Source organism: Camelina sativa, chromosome 8 (assembly GCF_000633955.1).
Source record: "Camelina sativa cultivar DH55 chromosome 8, Cs, whole genome shotgun sequence".
In the NCBI taxonomy this organism is placed as follows: domain Eukaryota; kingdom Viridiplantae; phylum Streptophyta; class Magnoliopsida; order Brassicales; family Brassicaceae; genus Camelina; species Camelina sativa.
Genome location: NC_025692.1, coordinates 4,901,427 through 4,925,538, shown reverse-complemented (window position 1 = coordinate 4,925,538; position 24,112 = coordinate 4,901,427). Strand labels below are relative to the sequence as shown.

Below are 24,112 nucleotides of genomic sequence, written 5' to 3'. Positions count from 1 at the left end.
TATACACTACAGAAAGAAACAAACGTACCAAACATAAGCGTAGTTGTCACCCAGAGGAGTGACTTAAGTAGGGCCATCATGTTCACATGTCACTGTCTTAAGAAATCAGACTTGTTAGTTTGTGGGGCATAACTTACCTCTTTTGCCCTCGATTTAGGGCGCACTTCCAATGATGCTGTAAAGATTCTCACACTTTTGTGGGGTGCTTGTCCACGTCGTCGGTTCCATCCAAATGACTGGCTCCACAACATATGCATTCAGAAGAGGACTCGTATGACGTAACGTATCTATAGGGATGCAGGATGCTAACTTTCGAATCTTTGGCCTTTTCTTTTTTTTGGTGAAAACAAAAGTATTACTCCACTAGACAACGTAAAAAAAATAGAGTGGGAAGGTTAAACAAAGCTATGAAAAAAATGACAGAAAGCTATACAAATTTTGATTAGATAGATCTCCGACTTGCATGTAAGTTATTTCCGAATTAAATAGTGGTAATCTTTTCTTTTTTTGTACATCAAAATAGTTGGATACTAGTGATTGAATGGTTCATTCAGAATACCCCTTTTTGGCAGGCTTATCCATAAACGATTTTAGTGAGAACTGTTTTTTGATTTTTTATGGGAGATTAGTTTACGTTTCGGTTTTGTCCAAAAAAAAAAAAATTACGTTTCGGCATGTGATCGTTTATTTCTCTTCAAAGCAAAGGTTGTAAACCATCTCCGACTTGATTTATAGCATATAGTTGCCACACACACAAAAAAAGTTGTATATTTAGGATTATTTCTTTTATGGTTATTAAATATGTCTAAGGTCGACGGTTTGACTTTCGATCTAGTTACAATAAGGAGGCAGCAATCAGATCGTACTTTGAACAACTGAGACTGAGTAAAGCGAGTAGAAAGTGTACTTTGAAACTTGAATAGAGAAAAAACAGTAAAGGAGATGATAAGTAAGGCACGCGGCTTCAAAACAGGAGAAGATATATTTTGTGGAGAATTTTGCACACCAAAAAAAAAAGGATTTTGTGGAGAATTGCTTTTTTGGCGTCGCAGACATTTTTTAAAAGAGAAATCGTAGACTTTCTTTTATTATATTTATATGTAATGTGTATGTAGGTTTAATTGAGTCACGTGGTACACAACTATGTAATGGATATGCCTGGTTTTGATCTTTTTTATTCTGAGATATATGTATATGATACAATGTATTCGAAGTTTAACTCCATTGCACCAAGGACTTTCACTAGCTCAACTTTTCAAAAGCCAACATGATGATTTACCCAAAACAACCACAAACTTTCGATGCTAAAATAAAGAAACTACGCATGTAAATAAGTCTTTTATCGAACTATTATGCACGTAAAAGTGTAGATTTTTAAGCTTAAATCTAACAACCAAAACCTCACACCAATATCACAGAAATGAGGTTTTGCATACTCCCTCTGTCTCTAATAGATTAACGTCCTAAGATATATTTTTGTCCCTTAAAAAGTGATGTCGTAGATAAAAAATCTAAAATAATATTTTGTATTTTGTGTTTTTTTCACATGGCATTCATATAATGGTTCATATAATGGTTCATGTTTTCTCTCTTTACCAAAAAGTAATTATAAATTAATTTATAAATTAAAATTAAAAAATTTCTTAATATGTGTGAAAGTGTCAAAACATCATATTATCAGGGACAGAGGGAGTATTAAACAAGTATAGATTTAATATAAAAGGTAAGTTTTTATATAATTGGTTCTTGTTTACAAACTAGTTGGTCTTTGTTCGCAAGTACTTTTGGACAATCCTAGAAACTTAGTAATGAATTATTCCAAATAAAATGACATCATGAAGATGAGTTGGGCACGCATGGAGTGATCCACTATATCTATGGTTCCATCACTTCCATGTTACATAACTAATTGGGAGTTTGGGACGAGTGGTGAAAGTGATATATCTAATCTTATGGAATTCAACTTTTGTTTATTGTGTAACTAAGATATGGGTGTGGAATATTCTCCTTTTTGGTATATGAAATTGTAAACTATATAATTAATTGATTGATTAACAAATAAGGATGTGTGGGTGTTGGAGTGATGGAAGAGACAAGTGAGAGAGAAGATTGGTGGGTGCGCGTGCAGCTCTCTATATGTGGGATTGTGGTCATAATGCTTACTGCTCTCCTACCAGTAAACCTCTCCTCTTCTTTTTTTTTTTTGTGTCTTTTTATATTTATCCATTTTGATGAAATCTTAACCGTCTACTTATGTTTTATTTGTAAATACGTTCTTACTCCAATCCAATGTTTAAAAAGTTAGGTTGTAGTTTGTTACTATTGTACATTAGATTAGTCCACACCTGACTATGTTGGTTTCTTTATCTTTGCTTTGGTTTGATCAGTTTGAATGAAAGTTGTCTCTAACCCGAAGTATATTTCGTATGTATTTTTATTTAGACTAATTTGGATCAATTTAGATAGAGGCTTCACAAATCTGAATTAATCGTTCATTAGTTTTAGGTTTTACTGTGGTTGTGGTTTATAACTGTGGTAATTTCAGAAATATACTGTCTTAAATTAAAAGCTAAGAATACTATCTATAGTAATGAGGAATAATTTTAAGCATTAGATCAATCGATTACTTTTCCTTTTTAGTATCTAAAGTTATTGACAGGCTATCTGGTCCCAAACCCTTTTCACCTATGAACTTGTATATTGGTGGACTATCTAATAATCGTCATAATTTTAGTCTAAACAAATTAAATGGAAACATTGATCATAATAATTTAGTCTAGTAAAATTAAATGAAAGCATTGATCAACAGATTATCGTCCGCACAGTTCAATTGATTCATGCCTTAATTATTAACGGCTAGCTTTAACAGAATATATTTCCTAAGGAGACGAAATATTTGTCTATTTGATTAACTTCAAATAAATCTCTTTTTTTTTTGTGTCCAACTTTTATAAATAAATAAATTTCCAAATAATGATTGTAAATTTTCAGAAATGTCATAAATAGTATACAGAACATACGAAAGAAAATATTTTGATGTGTAGTTGATAGAACAAACAAACACACACAAAGAAACATGGAATGATGAGATTATAAGTGTGAATGGTTACCATGAAACACATTTAAACCAGAAAAATTAGTCATGTTGATTTTGACCTCAAGACATTTTAATTTGATGTTCTACAATGTTCTCTCTTTCTTTTTTTTTTTTTTTTTATCAGTCCTTCATATTTTGGGGAAAAAAACAATTTGTAAATGATGACTTATTAAATGGTTGCTACAATTATCCTGTGCTAAATGGAGCAACACAACTGCGTTCATCATTGAGAGAACAAATTCTCCTTTAATTTCATGGAGATTGATGTTGGCTCCCTTTTACAAAAATAACAAAAAATTGATGTTGTGTATTTCTATAGTATCATAAGATAGATTTTCCAAATTCACTTCTGTAAATAATTTTTGACATTTGTTTTCTTATCAACAGAGTCAACAAAAAGTTTTTTTTTTTGGCAAACGTCAACAACGAGTAAGCTGCTAGGTTTGGAGGTGTTCCTCACAAGTCACAAGCACACAAAATACACACAATTAAGTCTACTAGAAACGTTGACCAAAAAAAAAAAAAGTCTACTAGAAACTTCTGAAAGCATGTAACTTTGATGAAATGGAGCCGGAGGCAGTAATATTTGCTTGTAATATACACACATATGTAATAGTATTTTTTTTAGCAATATATAATTCATGTAATAAAATGGATAATGATAATGCCGGAATAGAGAGTTAGACATAACATTGCATGGAGAATAGAAATGATGTTGAAAGGGCACTTTTGGTATCACGTAACGAAGCATTCATTTCATTCAGTCCTAATTAAAATTGAAAAGAAAAAATATATATATAATTATCAAGTTGCCACGCCTGATCGTCTTTTATTCGGTAATTTTTCCGTTCGATACTTTTTTTAACTAGCGATTTAACTATTAAACTATACATCATCATAATATGTGACTCTCTTTTTTCTTTTGGCTCGTAGCCACGTACCAGTACAAGTTGTTAAATAAACAAACATACGTTAGAAAATCCCAAATCTCATGTACACATACATTAATTATTGTATTACTTAAGAGTTGATTGGTTTAGCCGTCATCGTCGACAAATGTTAAAAAGTATTATTACACCTTCGTAATTTAAACTACTTTAGCTCTTAATCAATCAACACATGGTTGACGTCAGCATACAGGTTATTAAAGTTACGTATATACTACTTGTAAAAAGATGGAGACGTGCAACACACAAGTGTATGTGTTGAAGTAAAAAGGGATTATATATTTATATAATTGCAATGATATTTTTGTGTGTCTAAAACTCCATAGATTTACTGGATCTGGATGAATAAGCTGACTTTAAGCATAATCTTACTTGATCTTGATTTCTTAACAAGACTGTACAGTATGACGACAAAAACACCAAGAGTGTAGATTTATTTTTATATTTTTTATTACGATTTAGATTATTAACTAGATGGCGTATGGTTAAATGTAATGTGTCATGCTGCAGTTATCAGGGTTGTCATTGGTATGTAGTTCGACAATCCGAGAATCAAGTGTAATAGTATTAATATAGGTGTATATATATATATATATATTATCCGAATAATTGAAAACCACTTAAGCGAAAAACAAAATAAATTAAAAAAGTTAACATAATATTAATTTCAATATAATAATAATTCATTCAAATCGCATTTGAACCTAAACCATATTAGACCGATACATATTAGATTATTTATATTTCGATTATTATCCTTAATCAAAACTCCAAAAAACAGAAAATTCAAACAGAAGGTAACCGAAATCTATATGTTCAAGACAAGAAGTGTGGTAAGGGTGGACTAGCTAGCGACTATTGATAAATACTAGTCCGTCTTGATTTCAAATTATCTCTCAAACTATAGCTATTTCTCTTTTGATGTCACTAATGTATATGATTATAATTATGTTGACTGTTGTACATGTTTTAATTTTCTTTTTTCTTTTTAATAAGTTTTAGTAGTCTCGACCCCTTTCTGGATATGACCAAACTAGTTGTGGTCAAATGAATTGAGGGGTAAATGGTGAATGATTCTTATTAAGGCAACAAAATAGAGTCTACTTATGATTCAAACTTTAATAAGGTTTCTCTAAAGTTAGCCCCCAACAAAATCATCTTCAAATTAGCACACGAATTATCATTTCTCTTTCCAACAAAAAAAAGGGTTTCTGCTACAACCAATTATTCATTATTTTCACTAGGTATTATAGTATTCAATTCCAAGTTTTTCTCTCATTGTCGGAAAAAATATCTCTGGCCGTTATCCTTATTTGACCGGTATGGAAATTGGTAATGAACCATTATTTGCTTAGGATATGTGGAGCATTAAAACATACGTATCATTTTAATAATACTATATGTTAAGAGCGGTCAAAAAAAAAAACTATATGTTAAGAATGATTTGACCTTTCGGGTTACTTTGATAAAATCATAGCCAATTTGTTAAGGGTAATATCTTTGACGGTAGAATTAACAAACTTACATGTTAAATTTCCATGCCTAAAATGCGACCAATGTTTACAAGGTAGAATGTATGGTCACCCACAACTACAAGTAGAGCAAAACAATGCTGCCTTAAAATCTAAATATGTCTGTTTTTACGAGAAACAAAAAACAAGAAAAATATATCACTTGTTTTACGTGGATCGGTGCATATTCCATAATATTATTGAACGAAATAATTTAAACTTTGGTTGTCCTTTTTATGTGCATTAGCGATTGTTTGACACACAAGCCACTGAAATTGATGTTTCTTGTAGACACTTGTTCCATTGCCTTTCAAGATCTTTTGTGTCTTGTCCACGATACAGATGTGTGTGTGTGTATATATGGCTAATCAGATATATTATTTAATATGGGCTAAGTAAAAGATATGGGTCCTTTTTGGCATGATGAGTGATATGTAACTGGTGATTCGAACCAACATATATAAGAGAGGCTGATTACTGAATTGAATTGTTAGAGCATCTCTCACCTTGAAATTTTGGATGATATAAACCACTAAAAATGTAATGTCATCTTCTTTTAATTCTCAACAATCAATTAACGTCGCCAATCTTTAAGTAACATGATTGGCAGCTTTTAAACGATACATTTTAATTGCTAACATTTTTGAATAACTAATTCTCTTTGCGATTATACATAGTTTTACTGATAACATAATTATGTGGACTCAAAAATTACATCAACCAGTAAGTTTAATGACCCCAAAAAATGATTTTCTCAATTTCTTGATAGAATAATTATGTCCATTTTCTGTTCTCATGATTTTGCATGTTGCAATATTATCAACCAGAGAACTAGCCAGCATATCACACCTCATGGAGGATATTGAAGATGAAGACTAAATATATTAAAAAATTTAAATAGAAGAAATTAAAACATACAAATTTGCATGCGCATAACCCATAAATCTCCCTCTCATTACAGAACACAAGAAACAGAACAGAATCAGACGCACGCTATTACACTAACTAGATCACTCACATACACAGATTCACAGATACATACATGCATACATACAAAACAAAACACAAACTCTCATCATCTTTCTCGTTCATTATGCCTACAATCATGATTCTTGGTCTCTTAACCCGCATGCTCCTCCTTCTCTATCCTCCAAAATCTCTCCTATAAATACCACTTCTCTCCCACTAATCACCACTACCTCTCTCTCTTCAATCTCCATACACACACAAACACATCTCTCTTCAGCTCTGTTTCCTCTGTTCTGTTCCTAACATCTTCTCCTGATCTTTGCAATGTCAGTACCCGGGTTCGAGGGATTTGAGAAAAGACTCGAACTTCGATTCTTCGACGATGACAACTCAATCACCAGTAGCCCTATGGGACTCCGTCTAATAGACTTCGAATCTCTAGACCAAGTCTTAAACGAGGTTCAGTGCACGGTAGTCTCCGCCGTAGCGAATCGTAGCTTCGATGCTTACGTACTCTCCGAGTCAAGCCTCTTCGTCTACCCAACCAAAATCATCATCAAAACATGCGGCACCACGCAACTCCTCAAATCGATCCGACCGTTGATCCATCTCGCACGTAACCTCGGCCTTACGTTACGCGCGTGCCGCTACTCGCGCGGCAGCTTCATCTTCCCTAAAGCACAACCTTTCCCTTACACAAGCTTCAAAGACGAAGTCCTCGTCGTCGAAGAAAGCCTTCCCAAATCTCTCTGTTACCGCAAAGCCTCCGTCATGACGCCTTCTAATAACCCCTCACGTGCTTGGCACGTGTTCACAGCCAGCGCTGACGTGGAATCCGACGAGCCGGTGGTCGTAGTCGAAGTCTGCATGACGGAGCTCGACCGAGTCAACGCTCGGAGCTTCTTTAAACGGAAAGGCGACGAGAAAAGCAACAGTGACTCCGCAGGGAAAGAGATGACGCGGCTGAGCGGTATCGATAACATAAACGCAAACGCTTTTATCTGCGACTTCGCGTTTGATCCTTGCGGCTACTCTATGAACGGAGTCGACGGTGGCCGTTACTCAACCATCCACGTCACGCCTGAAGACGGTTTTAGCTACGGGAGCTTCGAGTGCGGTTTGTCCTTATACGACGATGGTCACGAAGATATATCCGAGGTGTTAAGCCGTGCCATTGATGTATTCCGGCCAAACGACGTCTCGATCGCCACCACTTACGGCGGAGAGGATTATAACCACGAGGTGACGAAGCGCGTGGAACGCGTGTTGGCTAAGAAGCTTGGTCTTAAGTGCCGAAGCCGTCTTATGGATGAGTTTCCAGGCTCCGGAACAGTCGTTTATCAGTCGTTCACGCCTCGTCGGAAATAGTCATCGCCGGGAGAGAGGAGTAAAAAGGCAAAAAAAAAAAAGGTTTTTTTCTTAAATTAGGTTTTTTCTTAAATTAGGTTTTTTAAAATTAGCTGCGAAAGGACAAACAAAAAAGAAACAGGTGATGACGTGGAGGGAGACGATTGGTTGACATGGGGATATATATATAAGTGGGAACATATGATCATGCACCCCACTTTGCACTTGTGGCAATGTCACGCCTAAGCATTTATGAGGTTCAGTGTTGTAGAATTTTAGTGGGGGAGGGTAAAAATGGTTTGCTCTGTTTTCTTTTCTCTTTTTGTTTCTTCTTGTGTTTGTTTTTTTTTCTCCTTTTTAATTAATTATATTTCAATTTAAATTATATTGAATCTCTATATCAGACTGTTGATATAAGGTTAAATCGTTCTCACTTTATATGGTTACAAATTCATTCGCCCACCCTAACAAGTATTTTACTTAAACTAATCAATGATGTGAAATATGTTGTAAAACATTTTCACAAGATCTTTCTTAACCTTTTCAAATTAAACAAATCTTTCTTAACTGTTTGAGATATGTTTTGTGGTTAGCAAACATATCTCATCAAGTCTTTTTTCAAAAAAACAAAAAAAAACAACATATCTCATGACTCATCACCAAATCAGAATTCCCACCACACTAATATTCGACGTTAACGATTTTGTTTAAATTACTGTTAGCAACATCGCTTACTTTTAACAAATTTGTAGTATGTGTAGTATGTACTGTCGTATCACTTTGTTGCTTGTCTCCGTCATAGTAATTTTTTTTTTTTTTTTTTATCAAAGTTATTTTGTTTTGTCACACATATTTTAGCGCAAGGCTACTACATCGAATACGGCCAAGCATACAATAATCAAAGAATGACACATAAGTCTTAAAATTATGCATATTGGGGGGTCCAAAAGTTTATAATTTTTTACCCCAAAATTTGCATAGCTATAAGACCTTGGCGGAAAATACCTTTTTGTTTTGGTATGTGTTTGACATTGAAGTTTCAACTTTTAACCAAACCATAAGAAAAGGCAAAGAAATAAAATATTTTTTTAGTAAACAAATTAAAATCCAATTAACAAAGAAAAGGACAAAAAAAAAAGCAAGGTTACACTTTTTGGTTGCTGACCTTGTAAAAAAACAATTAAAGATATTGTACTAATATGTTAATATGTAATTACTTTTGATAATCACGCATGAATGTAAAATTTTCCACACCCAACATATCAAAATCCAGTTTGCACGTGACAATAATTGGCTAAAAAGTAAACCTTAATTTTTATTATTTCCACTGTCAAAACATTACTTATCTTAGTTCATCCCAAGTAATAACAGTCAAAAACTTTTTTAAGGAACTTACTTGCTCTTCTTCACCATCAATTCGTATATTTTCGCACCATCACGCGTTTTGTACCCTAATCATAACAGAGAGAAGCAGGATGAAACTAAAAGGATATGTTAATACTAGAACCGAGAAAGTTGTAAACTTAGGGACTTACAAACTATATGAAATGAACTTATTCAACTCATTTCTATCTGGTTTCACACTTTCACTCTCAACTTTCTCTTTCGCTCGTATGTTGCAGAATAAGCTTTGGAATAAATTTTTCAAGTTCAGATCCCAATTCAGTATCTATTGAGTACTTTCGGAAATCTACTCAGAAATCTTGCTCTAAACTTGAGCATTTAGGATTCTTGTAACTTTTCTCTATCCCAACAAACTTGTCTTCACCTAAATCTCTCAATCTTGAGGACAACTTGTGCACTACTTTTCTCGGAAACTCTCCCCTAGTTAATGCCTGACTTGTAAGAGCTGAAGGCGACGGGTATGTTCACTACCCTCCAAGCTCTGCTTCTAGAGTGAGGCAGAGGTGACAGGTGACAGACAACATATGCGAGAGAATGAAGAAGAAGACTTCCACCTTTGGTTCACAAATAACCTTCTCTTACGGAACAGAGACTCTTATCCTTTCTCTTCTTTCTTTCTTCCTTGCTTTGAAATCATCCAAACGAAGAGTCTTTCTCTTTTAACTGTGAATTTTAAACCATAAAAATACACAGGATATCTATAGCTATAAATTCCAAACAACCTGGGATTGTTCGCAAAGGAGTCAAATATTCACAACCTGGGATTGTTCGCAAAGGAGTCAAATATTCACGAACTCAAGAGAGGGCAAAAAAAACCAAATTTAACTAGAGTAAGAACACAAACAAAGTTGTCTGAAGTCTGAACAACACATCCCCAACACCATTGCTGTTTTTCTAATGCGAAATGACCTTATGACTCAATAGATGACAGCAAGAGAAAAAAATTCTCTGCAATTAAAACAGAAACCAAGATTACATTGTATTGTATGAAAGCTTGTGCATTTTGCAATCCCCCAGAAGGCAACAACAAAGAGGATACAAAAGAATCGTTCTTTATTCAAAGTGGCTTACTCTATAAGAAGTAACTTATCAATCATTACTAATGAATCAGGTGTAAGCTCTTCTTACTCAATCTCTGTCATTTCTTCATTCTCNTTTCTCTGATTCTTTCTCTTCTCATGGTATAACTTAAATAATTACATAAATACGTTATGAATATCTCATTGTCCTTAGCTAAAAANTGGATCACAAATGATAAACAACAAAAAGCTAATCAAACATTTGTTTTTGTCCCCAACTCACACAGATTAAGTACACAATAATGATAGTTAATCCCAATTTCGATCGATTAGGTAAGAAACCCTAAACCCCCTATTGAGCTCTAAAACCCTCAGATTTTGGAGATACAGAGAGTAGAGTGAGACTTACGTTTCTGACAAGATTTCCAATCCCTATTGCTATCAACAAGACAATCCTGCAAAAGGGGATGATTCATTGAAGATCATCAGGGTAATAAAAAAGAAGTGAGATTTGATTAATTTTGTTTGGGAAACAGAACACAAAAAAACCTGTAATGACAAATAGAGAGAAGAACACTCCTTTAGCTGCTTAACATTCTCGTCGTCGTCGTCTGCGTCCATCTGATGGTTCGGCGGAGGTGGAGCTTGCGTCTCGGAATTGGGTTTCTCCGTCACTTTCTCCATTTCAACGCTTCTTCTTCACCTGAGAGGAAAATTCAGAACTCTCTCTCCCCGTCGTTTCTTTGTTTTCTAATGGGCTTTTATATTTCTTTTTAACCTAAAGCCCAGGCCCATTTAGTTTGTGTCTAGCTCTGATATAAAACAGATTATAGAAGTGGTCGTCGACATGTAGATAAGGTTGTTTTTACTTCTGTACTTAATGAGTTCAGGTCCACTACTGCAACCTTTGTCGGGTTGTCATGAAACTCATTGTGCCACGTGGCGTTGTTAACCCACCAGAGTGTGGGGTGGGGTAGCTATCGCAATCAAATAGTAAATTGTTGTTTCTCTTCTTGCATAGAGAAATAGAAACACCTTCACCAACTAAAATGTTGACAAATTGAAAAAGAAAGAGAAAAACATTATAAGTCTGTTACTCTAAATTTAGGATTTGAACAAAATTATAGAGGATATGCTCTGGCTTATTGACAGTCTAAAATGCAAAAATGGATATTATTATCTTCATCGTAAAAGAATTAAGAAAGAGGGAAGATGCGTATTTTCAGTTAATAACAAAAAAGAGGGAAGACGATCATGTCTCTCTCTTTCTTTAGTCTTTGACCTTCTTCTTCTCTCTCTCTCTTTCCCTTTTTTGTCTCGTTTTCTTTCTCCAATCCATGGAAGGTGTTCGAGACTCGTCGTCACAAACTCTTTCTTCCACGACATCGTCTTCTTCGTCTCCCTCCGCCTGGTAACTTTTTTTTCATTCTNGGAGAAACTGAATTGGAGCATGAGATACAAAGTGGCGATGGGAACAGCAGAGGGACTGTNTATCTGAAAATTAACTCAAATTTTTGTTGTTGTTGTTTGATACAAACACAGCGATGTAGACGTTGAGAATCGTGGAAAACAATTAACTCCTCTCTCTACAAGAAGATCTCGAGCCGGNGATTAATATATAGTCTTTTTTTCTTTTGGGAAAAGTATTACCTTAATTATAGTTTTTTTGAAGTTATGATTATTGTGAAACAAGAATGAACTCTAAATTGTATCCTTTTAATATTTTTACAAATAATGACCGTAGATATCTGATTTCGGGCTAGCGAAATGGCTACCGGACCAGTGGACTCACCATACCGTATCGAAAGTCGAAGGAACATTCGGGTTTGGAATCTCTCTCGTTGATATAAATCATGACATCATGTACAGATCTCTTTTTTCATAATATATCTATATCACATATATAATCTCTTATGTGTCTATCAGTTATCTTCCGCCAGAGTTCTTCATGCACGGGATAGTAGACGAAAAAACAGACGTATATGCTTATGGTGTCCTGCTTCTTGAGCTCATTACCGGTAAACAAGCCCTTGACAGCTCACAACATAGCCTTGTCATGTGGGTATGTGATATGCCCCTCTCTTAAGCCCTAGCTAGATAGAATCCTTCGCTCATGCTCTCTTGACCTAGATATTGGTCCTATATATCCCTTGTAATTGATAATACGGGTTATCTATGTTTTTTACAGGCCAAACCATTGATCAAAGAGAAGAAGATCAAACAACTTGTTGATCCGATTCTGGGAGATGCCNTTAAATGAAGTGATATATGTAACTTGAAAATATTGTGGATATTATATATGGCAGAGAATCTGATCGGAGAAGGAGGATATNCCAAACCTCCATGAACCGACCTCAAATGAACCAGGCATGCATAACATAACATCCGATTCCTATCATATAATTAGTTACCACTTTCATATATATATTTTTTCATATCAATGTATATTAATTTGGTCACATATATAACGATGTGTTCATGTATATATATATACATACAGGTTGTGCAGATTCTGAGGGGAGACAAGTGCAGCTTAGATCAGCTAAGAGAGCGAGAAAACTCGAAACTCCAGAGGACTTACTCTGAAGAACTATTGGATAACGAAGAATACAACTCGACAAGATATTTGAACGATATTAATCGACACATGGAGACCGTTCTCGGAACATCCAAGGATTCTTGAAATATCCTACTTGGTAAATGCAAGAAGAAAGATTTCATTGAGTATACACATACATATTTGTTCACTATAGAATTTATATGACTGCTGAGGATTGCGAGAGTCAATCCGATCAGGATTGCATATTAAGTTAGAAGAGAACGGACTGAATAAGGTTCAATATTGTTTAAAATATGTTGTAACATGGTGTACGTGTATTTTGATCATGATCATGATGTTGTGTTCTTTCCTTTTTTTTTCCATCTTTGACTTGAACTATATTGTTTGTTAATGTTCTTTTTTGTTGGTCTGAGTTTCCGTCGTTTGTTTTTCATATTCATATTATTTAAAAGATGGTCGCAGATCAGATACCCCAAATTTTTTATGGTATCCATATTGATAACAGAACAACGCCAAAACAAGAGTTTTTGGTTCCCACTCAAAACGGCAGTTTGGAAAAGAAAGTAACGGGCCAAACCAAGTCATCGAAACCCAACAAAACAAATCAAGTTGTCCAAATCAAACCCAACAAACTTAAACTTCCTTCTCCAACGGTTCTCTCACAAGAACACAAACGACGAGGCAAACAACCTGTCGAAGACCGTATAGAGACAATTAAGCTGTCCAACCGTTTTGCCACCCTTGATCCGTCCTGCTAAAGAGGATTGTGGCATCTGGCGGAACACTCTAGACTAGTCGAGAACATATCTAGGGTTTATGGTTTTTGAGTATAAATAAGGTTGTAAACCATCTCTTGTAAATTAAGCAGAAATGAAAGATTAAAGCTTCAACCCTATCAAAGTGTCTTTACTTTCATGGTATCAGAGCAAATGGAAATAGCATCCATGGCCTCCTATTCATTTATTTCTCTCAACATTTCAAACTGTGTTACGGTCACACTCACTCAGAAAAACTACATCCTTTGGAAGAGTCAGTTTGAGTCGTTCCTGGCGGGTCAAGGTGATACTAGGATTTTTGTGTGTCTATCCTAGCAGGTCTCAATTAATCTAATGCAGTTGTAGTACATAAGATGTCAATCCAAATGGGATGTTGCTAGCAATTAAGATGCAATCAAGCAATCACAAGTTAAACCAATTCAGGAGAGTGTTTGTCTAACAATCCTAGAATGATAAACGGAAATGAATCACAGAACTAAAACAAAGATGTATGACAAGAAGCGAAAATTAGTGAAAACAGAAACGAGTCTAACAAGAATTAAACAACAAGAATCGAAACAGTCTCAGGAACACAATAAATATCAGAAAGAAAGAAGTCTTAAGGATGGGGGTAATTGATGTCGGTGGAGTATCCTAGTCTATAGAGTGTTTAACATGCCACAAACAAACTATGCCTAAACAATGAACATCACTTCTTAGCTAATCCAATCTCTTGACAGAAGCTACTCAAACTCAACCACTTCCAAACCTAGCTCTCGCTAGAGAAACATGATCAAGCATGGCATGAAAAAAAAAGTTCATTGACGTCAACAAACATCCTAGACAACTAATATCATAGGCTAGGAACATAAGTCTCTGGCAATAGTTGGTCAGACATTTCATCGAACACTTTTTGGGTGCGGAAATGTCTAAGACCTAGTTCCAATTGATCAGAGAGAAACAAGTATTTCTAACTCTAGTCCAGAAGGGAATCATACGAATCTAAGCTTAAACAATCTACATCCTAAGATCCTCCACCTATACTATCCCATCCTCAAGAACTACCACACTACTCAGATCCGAAAATCATCATCAAGGAAGCAAACCCAGAAAACATTGAAGCAAGCATTCTTAGAGAGGTAAAAATGAGATGAACAACTTGTAAAAGAAATCAAATGCAAATACTCAATAAACTCCAAGATGTCGGATTACAAAGTCTCAGAACGTATATGGTGGCTAGGTAAAACCTTAAGAAAAACAATATGAGATAAAAGATGTGATGTCCAAAACCAAGACTTAACAAAATGTATATATAGTAAAAACATGTGAATCCCTAAAACTTAAAACGACAAGATAGAGCGTCGGTTCGGAAATCTTCTGAAGCATGTGAAACCAAACGTCTTTCTTCCTGACATGTGCGATCGAGTCCGTGCGCGTCAAATGGAATGCAATGTCATCGTGGCTCGACCTGGGTGGCTCGAGTGAAGTCGACTCGAACGGACAAGGTGTTGGCTCGAGCAGGTGGCTCGAGTGAAGGCGACTCGATCGACGGTCAAGGTGTTGGCTCGAGCGGGTGGCGACTCGATCGACGGTGATTCGAACGGTGGTGACTCGAACGGTGCTTCCAACGTCACTTGGATACCTGGAATACTCCGAAATGCACAATGTATGCAAGGATGATGCAAGAACTACCTAGACATGCAAAGTGTAAAGAAAAGACTAGAAAAGTGATACAAAACAACGAGTTATCCTAACTAAATGCATGATAAATATATGCTAAGGACAGACAAAATATAGACATATCACAAGGCTTACTTGGTTTTTTCACCGGTTCCATTTCTGCTCCGAGTACTACGGCGGTTGTGACAGGCATTGACAGCACCAGATCAGAGACAACAAATCCGGAGTACTCGACTTGGTACCGTACAGATCAGGTTGTTAAGTCATGGCTTTTGGGCTCTTTCTCAGAGGATATACTGAGTGTCGTTGCTAGCTGCTCAACTTCAACTCAGGTATGGATGTGTCTTGCTAACCACTTTAGCAAAGCATCCTCATCTAGGCTATTTGAGCATCAGAGACGTTTACAGACTCTAGATAAGAAAGATAGGTCTATGGAATCATATCTTAGAGATCTTAAGGGAATTTGTGATCAGTTCGCCTCGGTTGATAGTCCTGTTTAGGAAAAGATAAAAATTTTTGCTGCAATGAATGGATTAGGCAGAGATTATGAGCCAATCAAAACCACCATTGAGACTCTTGTTGATGGTTCTCTTGATTTAACCTTGGATGATGTAATCCCAAAGCTGACTGGTTATGAGGATCGACTTCAAGGGTATCTAGCTGAAACTGCTGCTGCTGTCACACCTCATGTTGTTTTTCATGTCTCTCAACCAACAAATGAGTACTATCATCAAATCAACTTCAGGGGGAGAGGCAATGGCAACAGGAATGGTCGTGGTAGAGGCTCGTACTCTACAAGAGGATGTGGTTTTCATCAACAAATCTCATCTGATGGTTCTCAAATGACTTGTAGCGCAGTGGTGTGTCAAATCTGTGGAAAAATAGGACATCTGGTTCTCAAATGTTGGCATCAGTTCGATAATGGGTATCAATATGAGGATGTTCCGCGAGCTCTAGCTGCAATGAGAATCACAGAGGTTACTGATCAACAAGGTACTGACTGGCTTCCAGATTCTAGTTCTTCAGCTCATGTCACCAACACAGTGCATAATTTGCAGCAAGGTCAACCATACCGTGGCAATGACTCAGTAATGGTGGGTGATGGTTCCTTCCTTCCCATCACACACACAGGTTCAACTAGTATAGCTTCTACCTCAGGTAAATTACCTTTAAAAGATGTACTTGTTTGTCCTGAAATTGCTAAATCATTACTCTCTGTTTCAAAACTCACAAAGGATTATCCATGTATGGTTGCTTTTGATTGTGATGGTGTGTGTATTAATGATAAGGCCACCAAGAAGCTACTGGTAATGGGCAGTCTCCGTAATGATCAATATTGCTTGGAGGAACTAAAGCCGCAAGTCTTCTATTCCACACAGAGGCACTCGACAAGTGATGAAGTTTGGCATAGAAGGTTTGGCCATCCGAATGTACAAGTCCTCCAGCAACTTGAGAAGTGCGGTTCCATCTCGATTAATAAAGTTACAAAGACAGTTTGTGAAGCATGTCAGCTTGGCAAGAGTTCAAGACTTCCTTTTTCTATTTCTTCTTTACTGCATCAAAACCTCTTGAGAGGGTTCACTATGATCTGTGGGGACCCTCTCCAATAATGTTTGTTCAAGGATTCCGCTTCTATGTAGTGTTTTTTGACAATTTTTCAAGGTTTAGTTGGCTTTATCCACTCAAGTTGAAATCAGATTTCTTTCAAATATTTGTTCAGTTTCAAAAGATGGTGGAGAATCAGTTTGAATGCAGTATCAAAGGATTTCAATGTGATGGAGGAGGAGAATTCATTAGTACACAATTTTTGAAACATCTACAAGAAAGTGGTATACAACAGTTTATCTCCTGTCCTCACACACCTCAGCAAAATGGTCTAGCTGAATGAAAGCACATACATGTTACTGAATTAGGCATGTCAATGTTGTTTCAAAGTAAACTTCCTCTCAAGTACTGGGTCAAAGCCTTCTTTACAGTCAACTTCTTGATCAATCTCTTGCCGACGTCAACACTGCTCAATTCAGTCTCACCATATGAACAACTACACAAGAAAAGGCTACCTACACTGCACTAAGATCATTTGGTTGTGCATGTTTTCCAACATTAAGAGATTATGCCTCCACAAAATTGGATCCAAAGTCGTTGCAGTGTGTATTTCTCGGCTACAATGACAAGTACAAGGGATATTGATGCCTTTATCCTCCCATTGGAAGAGTCTACATCAGTAGACATGTAATCTTTGATGAATCTGCTTATCCTTATTCAACAATCTACAGAGATTTACATCCAAAAAAGGTGACTCCATTGTTATCTGCCTGGCACAAAAGTTTTATACCATCTACCACAAGTCCAATGCATTCTGTTCCATAATCAGGTTTGAATGCATCACCATTTCCAAACAAAACACTAGTTCACGATGTCTCTAGTACTCTTGTGAATGAGGAATGTTCTGAGCGTATGACAGGCATTGATCCTGCTTCTATAGGCGACAGAATTTCTCAGTCACAGTCAAGTACTCCAATGATGTCTGAATTAACTGATAGCGATGATGATGAAGAACAGACTACTCCTACGGTTAACAACCATCCAATGATCACCAGAGGAAAAGATGGAATCCGTAAGCCCAATCCAAGATACGCTCTTATGTCTCATAAGGTTTCCTATCCTGAACCAAAAACTGTTGCAACAACCTTAAAAGATGCAGGCTTGACAGGAGCAATGGGAGAAGAAATGCATACTTGCAAGGAAGTGAATACTTGGTCACTAGTACCTCTAGAACCTGACATGAATGTTTTAGGAAACAAGTGGGTTTTTCGTACCAAGTTAAATGCTGATGGTACGTTAGATAAGTTAAAAGCACGACTGGTGGCAAAGGGCTACGATCAAGAAGAATGAATATATTACTTGGAAACCTATAGTCCTTTGGTTAGGACTCCTACAGTGAGAATGGTATTTCATGTTGCAGTCATTAACAACTGGGAATTGAAACAAATGGATGTTAAAAACGCATTTCTCCTTGGCGACCTTGAAGAAAGAGTTTACATAAAGCAGCCAGCTGGGTTTGTTGACAAAGATAAGCCAGATCATGTGTGTCTTCTTCACAAGTCTCTATATGGCCTAAAACAATCTCCTAGAGTTTGGTATGACAAGTTTAGTTACTTTCTCTTGGAGTTTGGCTTTATTTCCAGTCTCTGGGATCCATCCCTCTTTGTTTACTCACACAACAATGACATGATTTTCCTGTTGCTTTATGTCGATGACATGATCATCACTGGTAGCAACTTTCACACGCTAACTCACCTTCTGGCTGAACTCAGTAAACAGTTTCGCATGAAGGACTTGGGTAGAGCACACTATTTCCTTGGTATACAATTACAATACTTCCCTGATGGTATGTTTATGTCTCAGCAAAAGTATGCAGAAAACCTCTTAATTGCAGCTTAGATGGAGAATTGTGCGTCGATGCCAATGCCTTTGCCACTGGAACTCGACAAAGTACCAGACCAACAAACAGAGTTCCCGGAGCCAATCTATTTTCGTAGTTTGGCTGGTAAGCTGCAATACCTAACGCTAACACGGCCAGACATTCAGTTCGCAATAAACTACGTCTGCCAGAAGATGCATAAACCAACTACCTCTGACTTTCATCTGCTCAAATGCATTATGCGTTATGTCAAAGGAACCATCACAATGGGGATAACTTACATATGAAATGGTGACTCTACTATCAGTGCTTATAGTGACAGTGATTACGATGATAATGCTCTCACTGCGTACAGTGCAGTGATTATGCCAACTGCAAAGTCACAAGACGGTCTGTTGGTGGTTATTGTACATTTATGGGGATTTATGGGGCCAAACCTAATCTCTTGGTCATCGAAGAAGCAGCCGACTGTCTCAAAAAGCTCCACTGAAGCAGAGTACAAAAGTATGTCTGAAACAACATCTGAAATCAAGTGGATGAGCTCTGTCCTACGAGACTTGAATGTTCCTCTGCACACAACTCCAGAGTTATACTGCGACAACCTCTCGGAAATCTACTTAACAGTCAATCCGCCTTTTCACTCACGGACGAAGCATTTCGACATTGATCACCATTATGTTCGAGAACGCGTTGCTTTAATGACATTAGCAGTGAAACACATCCCTGGTCATATGCAGACAACTGATATTTTCACCAAGTCACTTCCCTATGATGCCTTTGCTCGGTTAAGACTCAAACTTGGCATTGTCTTACCGCCTACACAAAGTTTACGGGGGATGATAAAATAACAACACCAAAACAAGAGTTTTTGGTTCCCACTCAAAACGGCAGCACTTTGGGAAAGGAAGTAATGGGCCAAACCAAGTCATCGAAGCCCAACAAGACAAATCAAGTTGTCCAAATAAGGCCCAACAAGCTTAAACCTCCTTCTCCAACGGTTCTCTCACAAGAAGACAAACGACGAGGCAAACAACCTGTCGAAGACCGTACGGAGACAATTAAGCTGTCAAACCGTTTTGCCACCCATGATCCTTCCTGTTCAAGAGGATCATGACATCTGGCGGAACACTCTAGACTAGTCCAGAACATATCTAGGGTTTATGGTTTTTGAGTATAAATAAGGTTGTAAACTATCTCTTGTAAGTTAAGCAGAAATGAAAGATTAAAGCTTCAACCCTATCAAAGTGTCTTTACTTTGCACATATATAGTCCGTTCTACTCATTCATTTGATTTACATATGTTATATTTCATAAATGTTTTATAATAATTAAAAGTATTTGAAAACAAAACTTAATCCAAAAATTATAATATCTGAACACAAAATTAGTTTCACCATTTTAAAGTTTATTCGATTAACTTTTTTTATGTTACAAAAATAAGAATTGTGGAGTCCATCGTCAGTATGTACATATAAATGTAATTTTATAGTTCTATTAAAATAATTTATTAGATATAAAGTTTTCTGATTATTATTATTATTATTTTTTAACATCTTGCTTTATTAAGATTAGAGTATTACAAACATTGTAGCAGCCATTGAGGCAAGGTATCAAATGTTTGATAAGTACTTGACATAGTGTTTGCATAAGTAGAAAACTTGTCTGCTGCTTTATTCCTGTCTCGAGGTACTTGTTCCAGGGAACATAGGGGAAGTTTTGACATCCAAAATCGGATATCACATAGAAGTGGACCGAGCTGTGGATGATCTCCTTGTTTATTGATCAATGTTACAAGCTCTAAATTATCTCCTTCGAACCAAACATAATGATAACCTCGGTAATAAACCTCTTGCAGTGCATTCAGGAAACCTAAAGCTTCTGCTTGTAAGGTAGTATGGGACTGTTTAAGTATAACACTTTCTGATAAGATCACATTACCACACGAGTCTCATATTATCCATCCGGTAGTTGTGAAAGTTCTTCCTTGAATGAATCCACTATCAAAATTGCATTTAAGCCATCTTTCAGGTGGTAGAGACCATTGTCGATTTGCAGTAGTTATAGTTGTCCCATTATCTTGTGTTGTAGGTTGTGTTTGTGCAGTCATAGCGTCAGTCCATTCACTGACATCTTGGAACCCTTTATCAGCAATAGTATGTGGTTGCTAGTCTATTTTCTGAAAAATGAAATCATTTCTCGATTTTCATATCCTCCATAGCATCCAAAAAGGAAGAAGTCTTGTAGTGGTGGGGAGGTGTGTTTGTTTTTGATAGTTGAGCAACATCCATATCGTTTAAAAATTGCAGTTGTCCGCCAATTGTACTATTGGTACATCTCCATATTGCCTCTGCATACAGACAAGTAAACAGTAAGTGATCGCCTTGGGACAACGGCAGAAACCGTTCAAACCAAACCGATTAACCCGACCTTTACGGTTATCGGCGAGAACTGAAGTGATCTTGTCAAACCGAACGGCGCAATTGATTTTGTGATTCGGATATCGGTTTAGGTCGGTTCGGTAATCGGACCGATCGGTTATCCACAACTATACTACTGCCATATATAAATAACCTAACCCTAAGTAACTCGTGTTTTATCTCACTTTGTCTCCTTCATCTCTACCTCATTCGATCCCGACAATGACGATTCCGACAAAGTTGTAGCAGTTCATCAGTTCAGCCATCTTTTCCGATCGACTTTCTCACTGCGTCTCTTTTTCTTGTTGAATTCTACATCTTCTCAGTCTCATACTCATCGTCGTCGATTACAACCTCAATTGAAAAGTAAAAGTTCATAGAGGTCAGCTCTTTCGATCCTCTTTCTCTGTTCTTATTACTAGTTACTAGGATTTGTTTGATTGTTTATTAATCTGTTTTAGAGTCGAATGTTATGTGAAAAGAAATTGAAACCTAAACCCTAAATTTATGAAATCGAATTCGATTTCATAAATTTATGGTTTAGGTTTCCATTTCTCTAATTTGTTTAGGGTTCCTGAAATTTGTTTGATTTTTTATTAATCTGATTTGGAGTCGAATGTTATGTGAAGAGAAGTTCAATTGTCGAATGTTAGTGTGGTTTTAAACTTCAATTGTCGAATCTTATTATGAGTTAATTCAAGGTTTTTTGTAATGAATTTGTAGATGTCTGAAGAGTACAATGAGAGGGAACCTACACTTCAACCCGAACAACATGGCACAAATGTTGAAACTGGGAAGAAACGTCTGAAACCTCCATCTGGTGCTGATAAGCCACCCAAGCCACGGAAGAAGTATGCAAAGAGAGCTCCAGTTTGGGAACATTTCATTCAAAGAGATGAAGAAGCTAGTAAGAGCTACTGTAAGTATTGTGGAGCCGAGATTGCTTGTGATTCAAAGACAGTGAGTACTAGCCCGATGATAGGTCATATCAATAGATGCAAACAATACAAGGATTGGGTAGAAAAAGAGAAGCAGAAGGTTCTAAGTAGTGATAATAAGGGGAACTTGAAGGTGATTAACTATGATCTGCATCTGTTTAGGAAATCTGTTAATGAGATGGTAGTCGTCAATGAGTTGCCTTTGTCATTTGTAGAATCTGAGGGTTGGAAGCGGTTTTGCTTCAATATCTTGCCGATGTATAAGCCATTTTCTAGAAGGACTTGCAGTAAAGACATTGTTGGGATGTATCTGGAAGAGAAGGCAGCGTTGAAGTACTATTTTATTGTAGAGAAACAAAGGGTTTCTCTAACTACAGATATATGGACGTGTCCTACAACTTCCTACAGCTACATGGTGATCACAGGTCACTGGATTAATACTGAGTAGGAGTTGCAGAAGAGAATCCTTAGCTTCAAACCAATCACATATCATAAAGGAGACACCATAGCAGGGCAGTTGATGGACTGCTTAGATGATTGGGGAATTAAGAAGGTATTTACGGTAACAGTTGATAATGCAAAGAACAATGACAAGGCTTTGGATTCTTTTAAGGATGTGTTACGGCTGAGAGGAGAAGAATCATTAGTTGTAGATGGTGAGTATTTACATATGCGTTGTTGTGCACATATCCTCAATCTGATTGTTGGAGATGGTTTGAAGAAAGCAAAGCATCATGTTGTTGCTGTTAGGAACGCAGTGAAGTATGTCCGATCATCCTTCACTAGGCTTAAATCTTTTGCACTGAGGTGTGACACAGGAAAGTTGTGTAGAGGCAATGTGCCATTAGATGTTGTCACACGCTGGAACTCAACATATCTGATGTTGAATTCTGCTTTGAAGTTAAGGGTGGCTTTTGAAAAGATGGAAGCTGAGGATAAGTTGTATTGCGATTACTTTGAAGAAGAGGATGAGAAGACAAAGATGAAACGAGTTGGGCCACCCACTTCTTCTGAATGGGAGGAAATATCAAAGTTAGTGAAGTTCCTGAAGATATTTTACCGGTGTACTCTGACATTCAATGCTTCTAATTCAGTTACTTCCTCTTTATGTTACAATGAAATTGTTGACATTGAGAGGAATCTGATGAGTAAGTGTACCAGTCGTGATGAGGATATCAGAAAGCAAGCACATGTCATGAGAGATAAGTTTGAGAAGTATTGGGATGGACTAAACAACATGAACCCTTTAGTGATTGTGGCCAGTGTATTCGATCCTCGAAACAAGATGAAGTTTGCTTCCCTTTGCTTTGACCAGCTGTATGGTAGGGACACCGTAGAGAGTAGGCACCTCAATGCCAAAGTTTCAAGTGTACTCTCGAAATTGTATGATCATTACAGTTTCAAGCTGAGCAAACCAAAAGACATCGAAGATTTTACAGCTTCGCAAGTACGGCCTGAAAACTTTGAGATTTCTGATGATGAAGATGATTGTGAGGGGATGCTAGCAATATTTCATAAGGTGGTTGGATTGAGTAGTAGTGATGATAGCTGCAATGAGTTACAAATGTATCTAACCGAGAAACATGAGCCAAGAGTAGAAAACAAGTTGGGGATGTCTTTCGATGTACTCAGTTGGTGGAGGCGTAATAGTTGTTAGTTTCCAATCTTGTCCGAGATGGCTAGAGATGTTCTAGCCATTCAAGCCTCATTTGTTGCTTCAGAGTCAGCTTTTAGTATGAGTGGGAGGGTGTTGGATTTGTATCGGAGTTCTTTAACTCCTTACATGGTTGAGGTTTTGCTGTGCACCCAACAATGGTTAAAGTGTTCCTATAAAGTTGAAGCAGCAGTAGCGAACTTGGCCCCAATGTTGGAAGAAGTTGAATTTTTTGAATCTCTTGGTAAGTTTAACTTCTCTCTTTACTCTTTATTAATCATTTCAAATCTTTTCATAACTTTAAGTCTATAACTAATCTCTTCTCTTTTGTTTTCTTGTGTAGATTCTCGGAATTCAATGGTTGCAGTTCCATGATTCTTCATATCATGG

General features: G+C 36.7%; 2 protein-coding genes and 1 long non-coding RNA gene across 3 annotated transcripts; all 3 read left to right on the top strand.

Moving 5' to 3' along the window:
• On the top strand, nucleotides 6,500–8,306 carry LOC104706206 (S-adenosylmethionine decarboxylase proenzyme 4-like). Its single transcript, XM_010422364.1, has one exon. It carries the CDS (start codon nucleotides 6,849–6,851, stop codon nucleotides 7,890–7,892), a length of 1,044 nt encoding a protein of 347 aa, XP_010420666.1. The 5' UTR covers nucleotides 6,500–6,848; the 3' UTR covers nucleotides 7,893–8,306.
• Nucleotides 12,018–12,545, top strand: LOC104706204. The gene is made up of 3 exons (XR_754426.2): nucleotides 12,018–12,118; nucleotides 12,221–12,356; nucleotides 12,483–12,545. It is a non-coding gene; the product is annotated as an uncharacterized LOC104706204 (long non-coding RNA).
• On the top strand, nucleotides 22,589–23,725 carry LOC104709222 (zinc finger BED domain-containing protein RICESLEEPER 2-like). Its single transcript, XM_010425871.1, has one exon. The coding sequence runs from the start codon at nucleotides 22,589–22,591 to the stop codon at nucleotides 23,723–23,725; it is 1,137 nt and encodes a 378-aa protein (XP_010424173.1).

Coding starts and splice junctions, on each gene's coding strand:
- LOC104706206 (XM_010422364.1), top strand. CDS start 6,849: ATGTCAGTACCCGGGTTCGAGGGATTTGAGAAAAGACTCGAACTTCGA.
- LOC104709222 (XM_010425871.1), top strand. CDS start 22,589: ATGGACTGCTTAGATGATTGGGGAATTAAGAAGGTATTTACGGTAACA.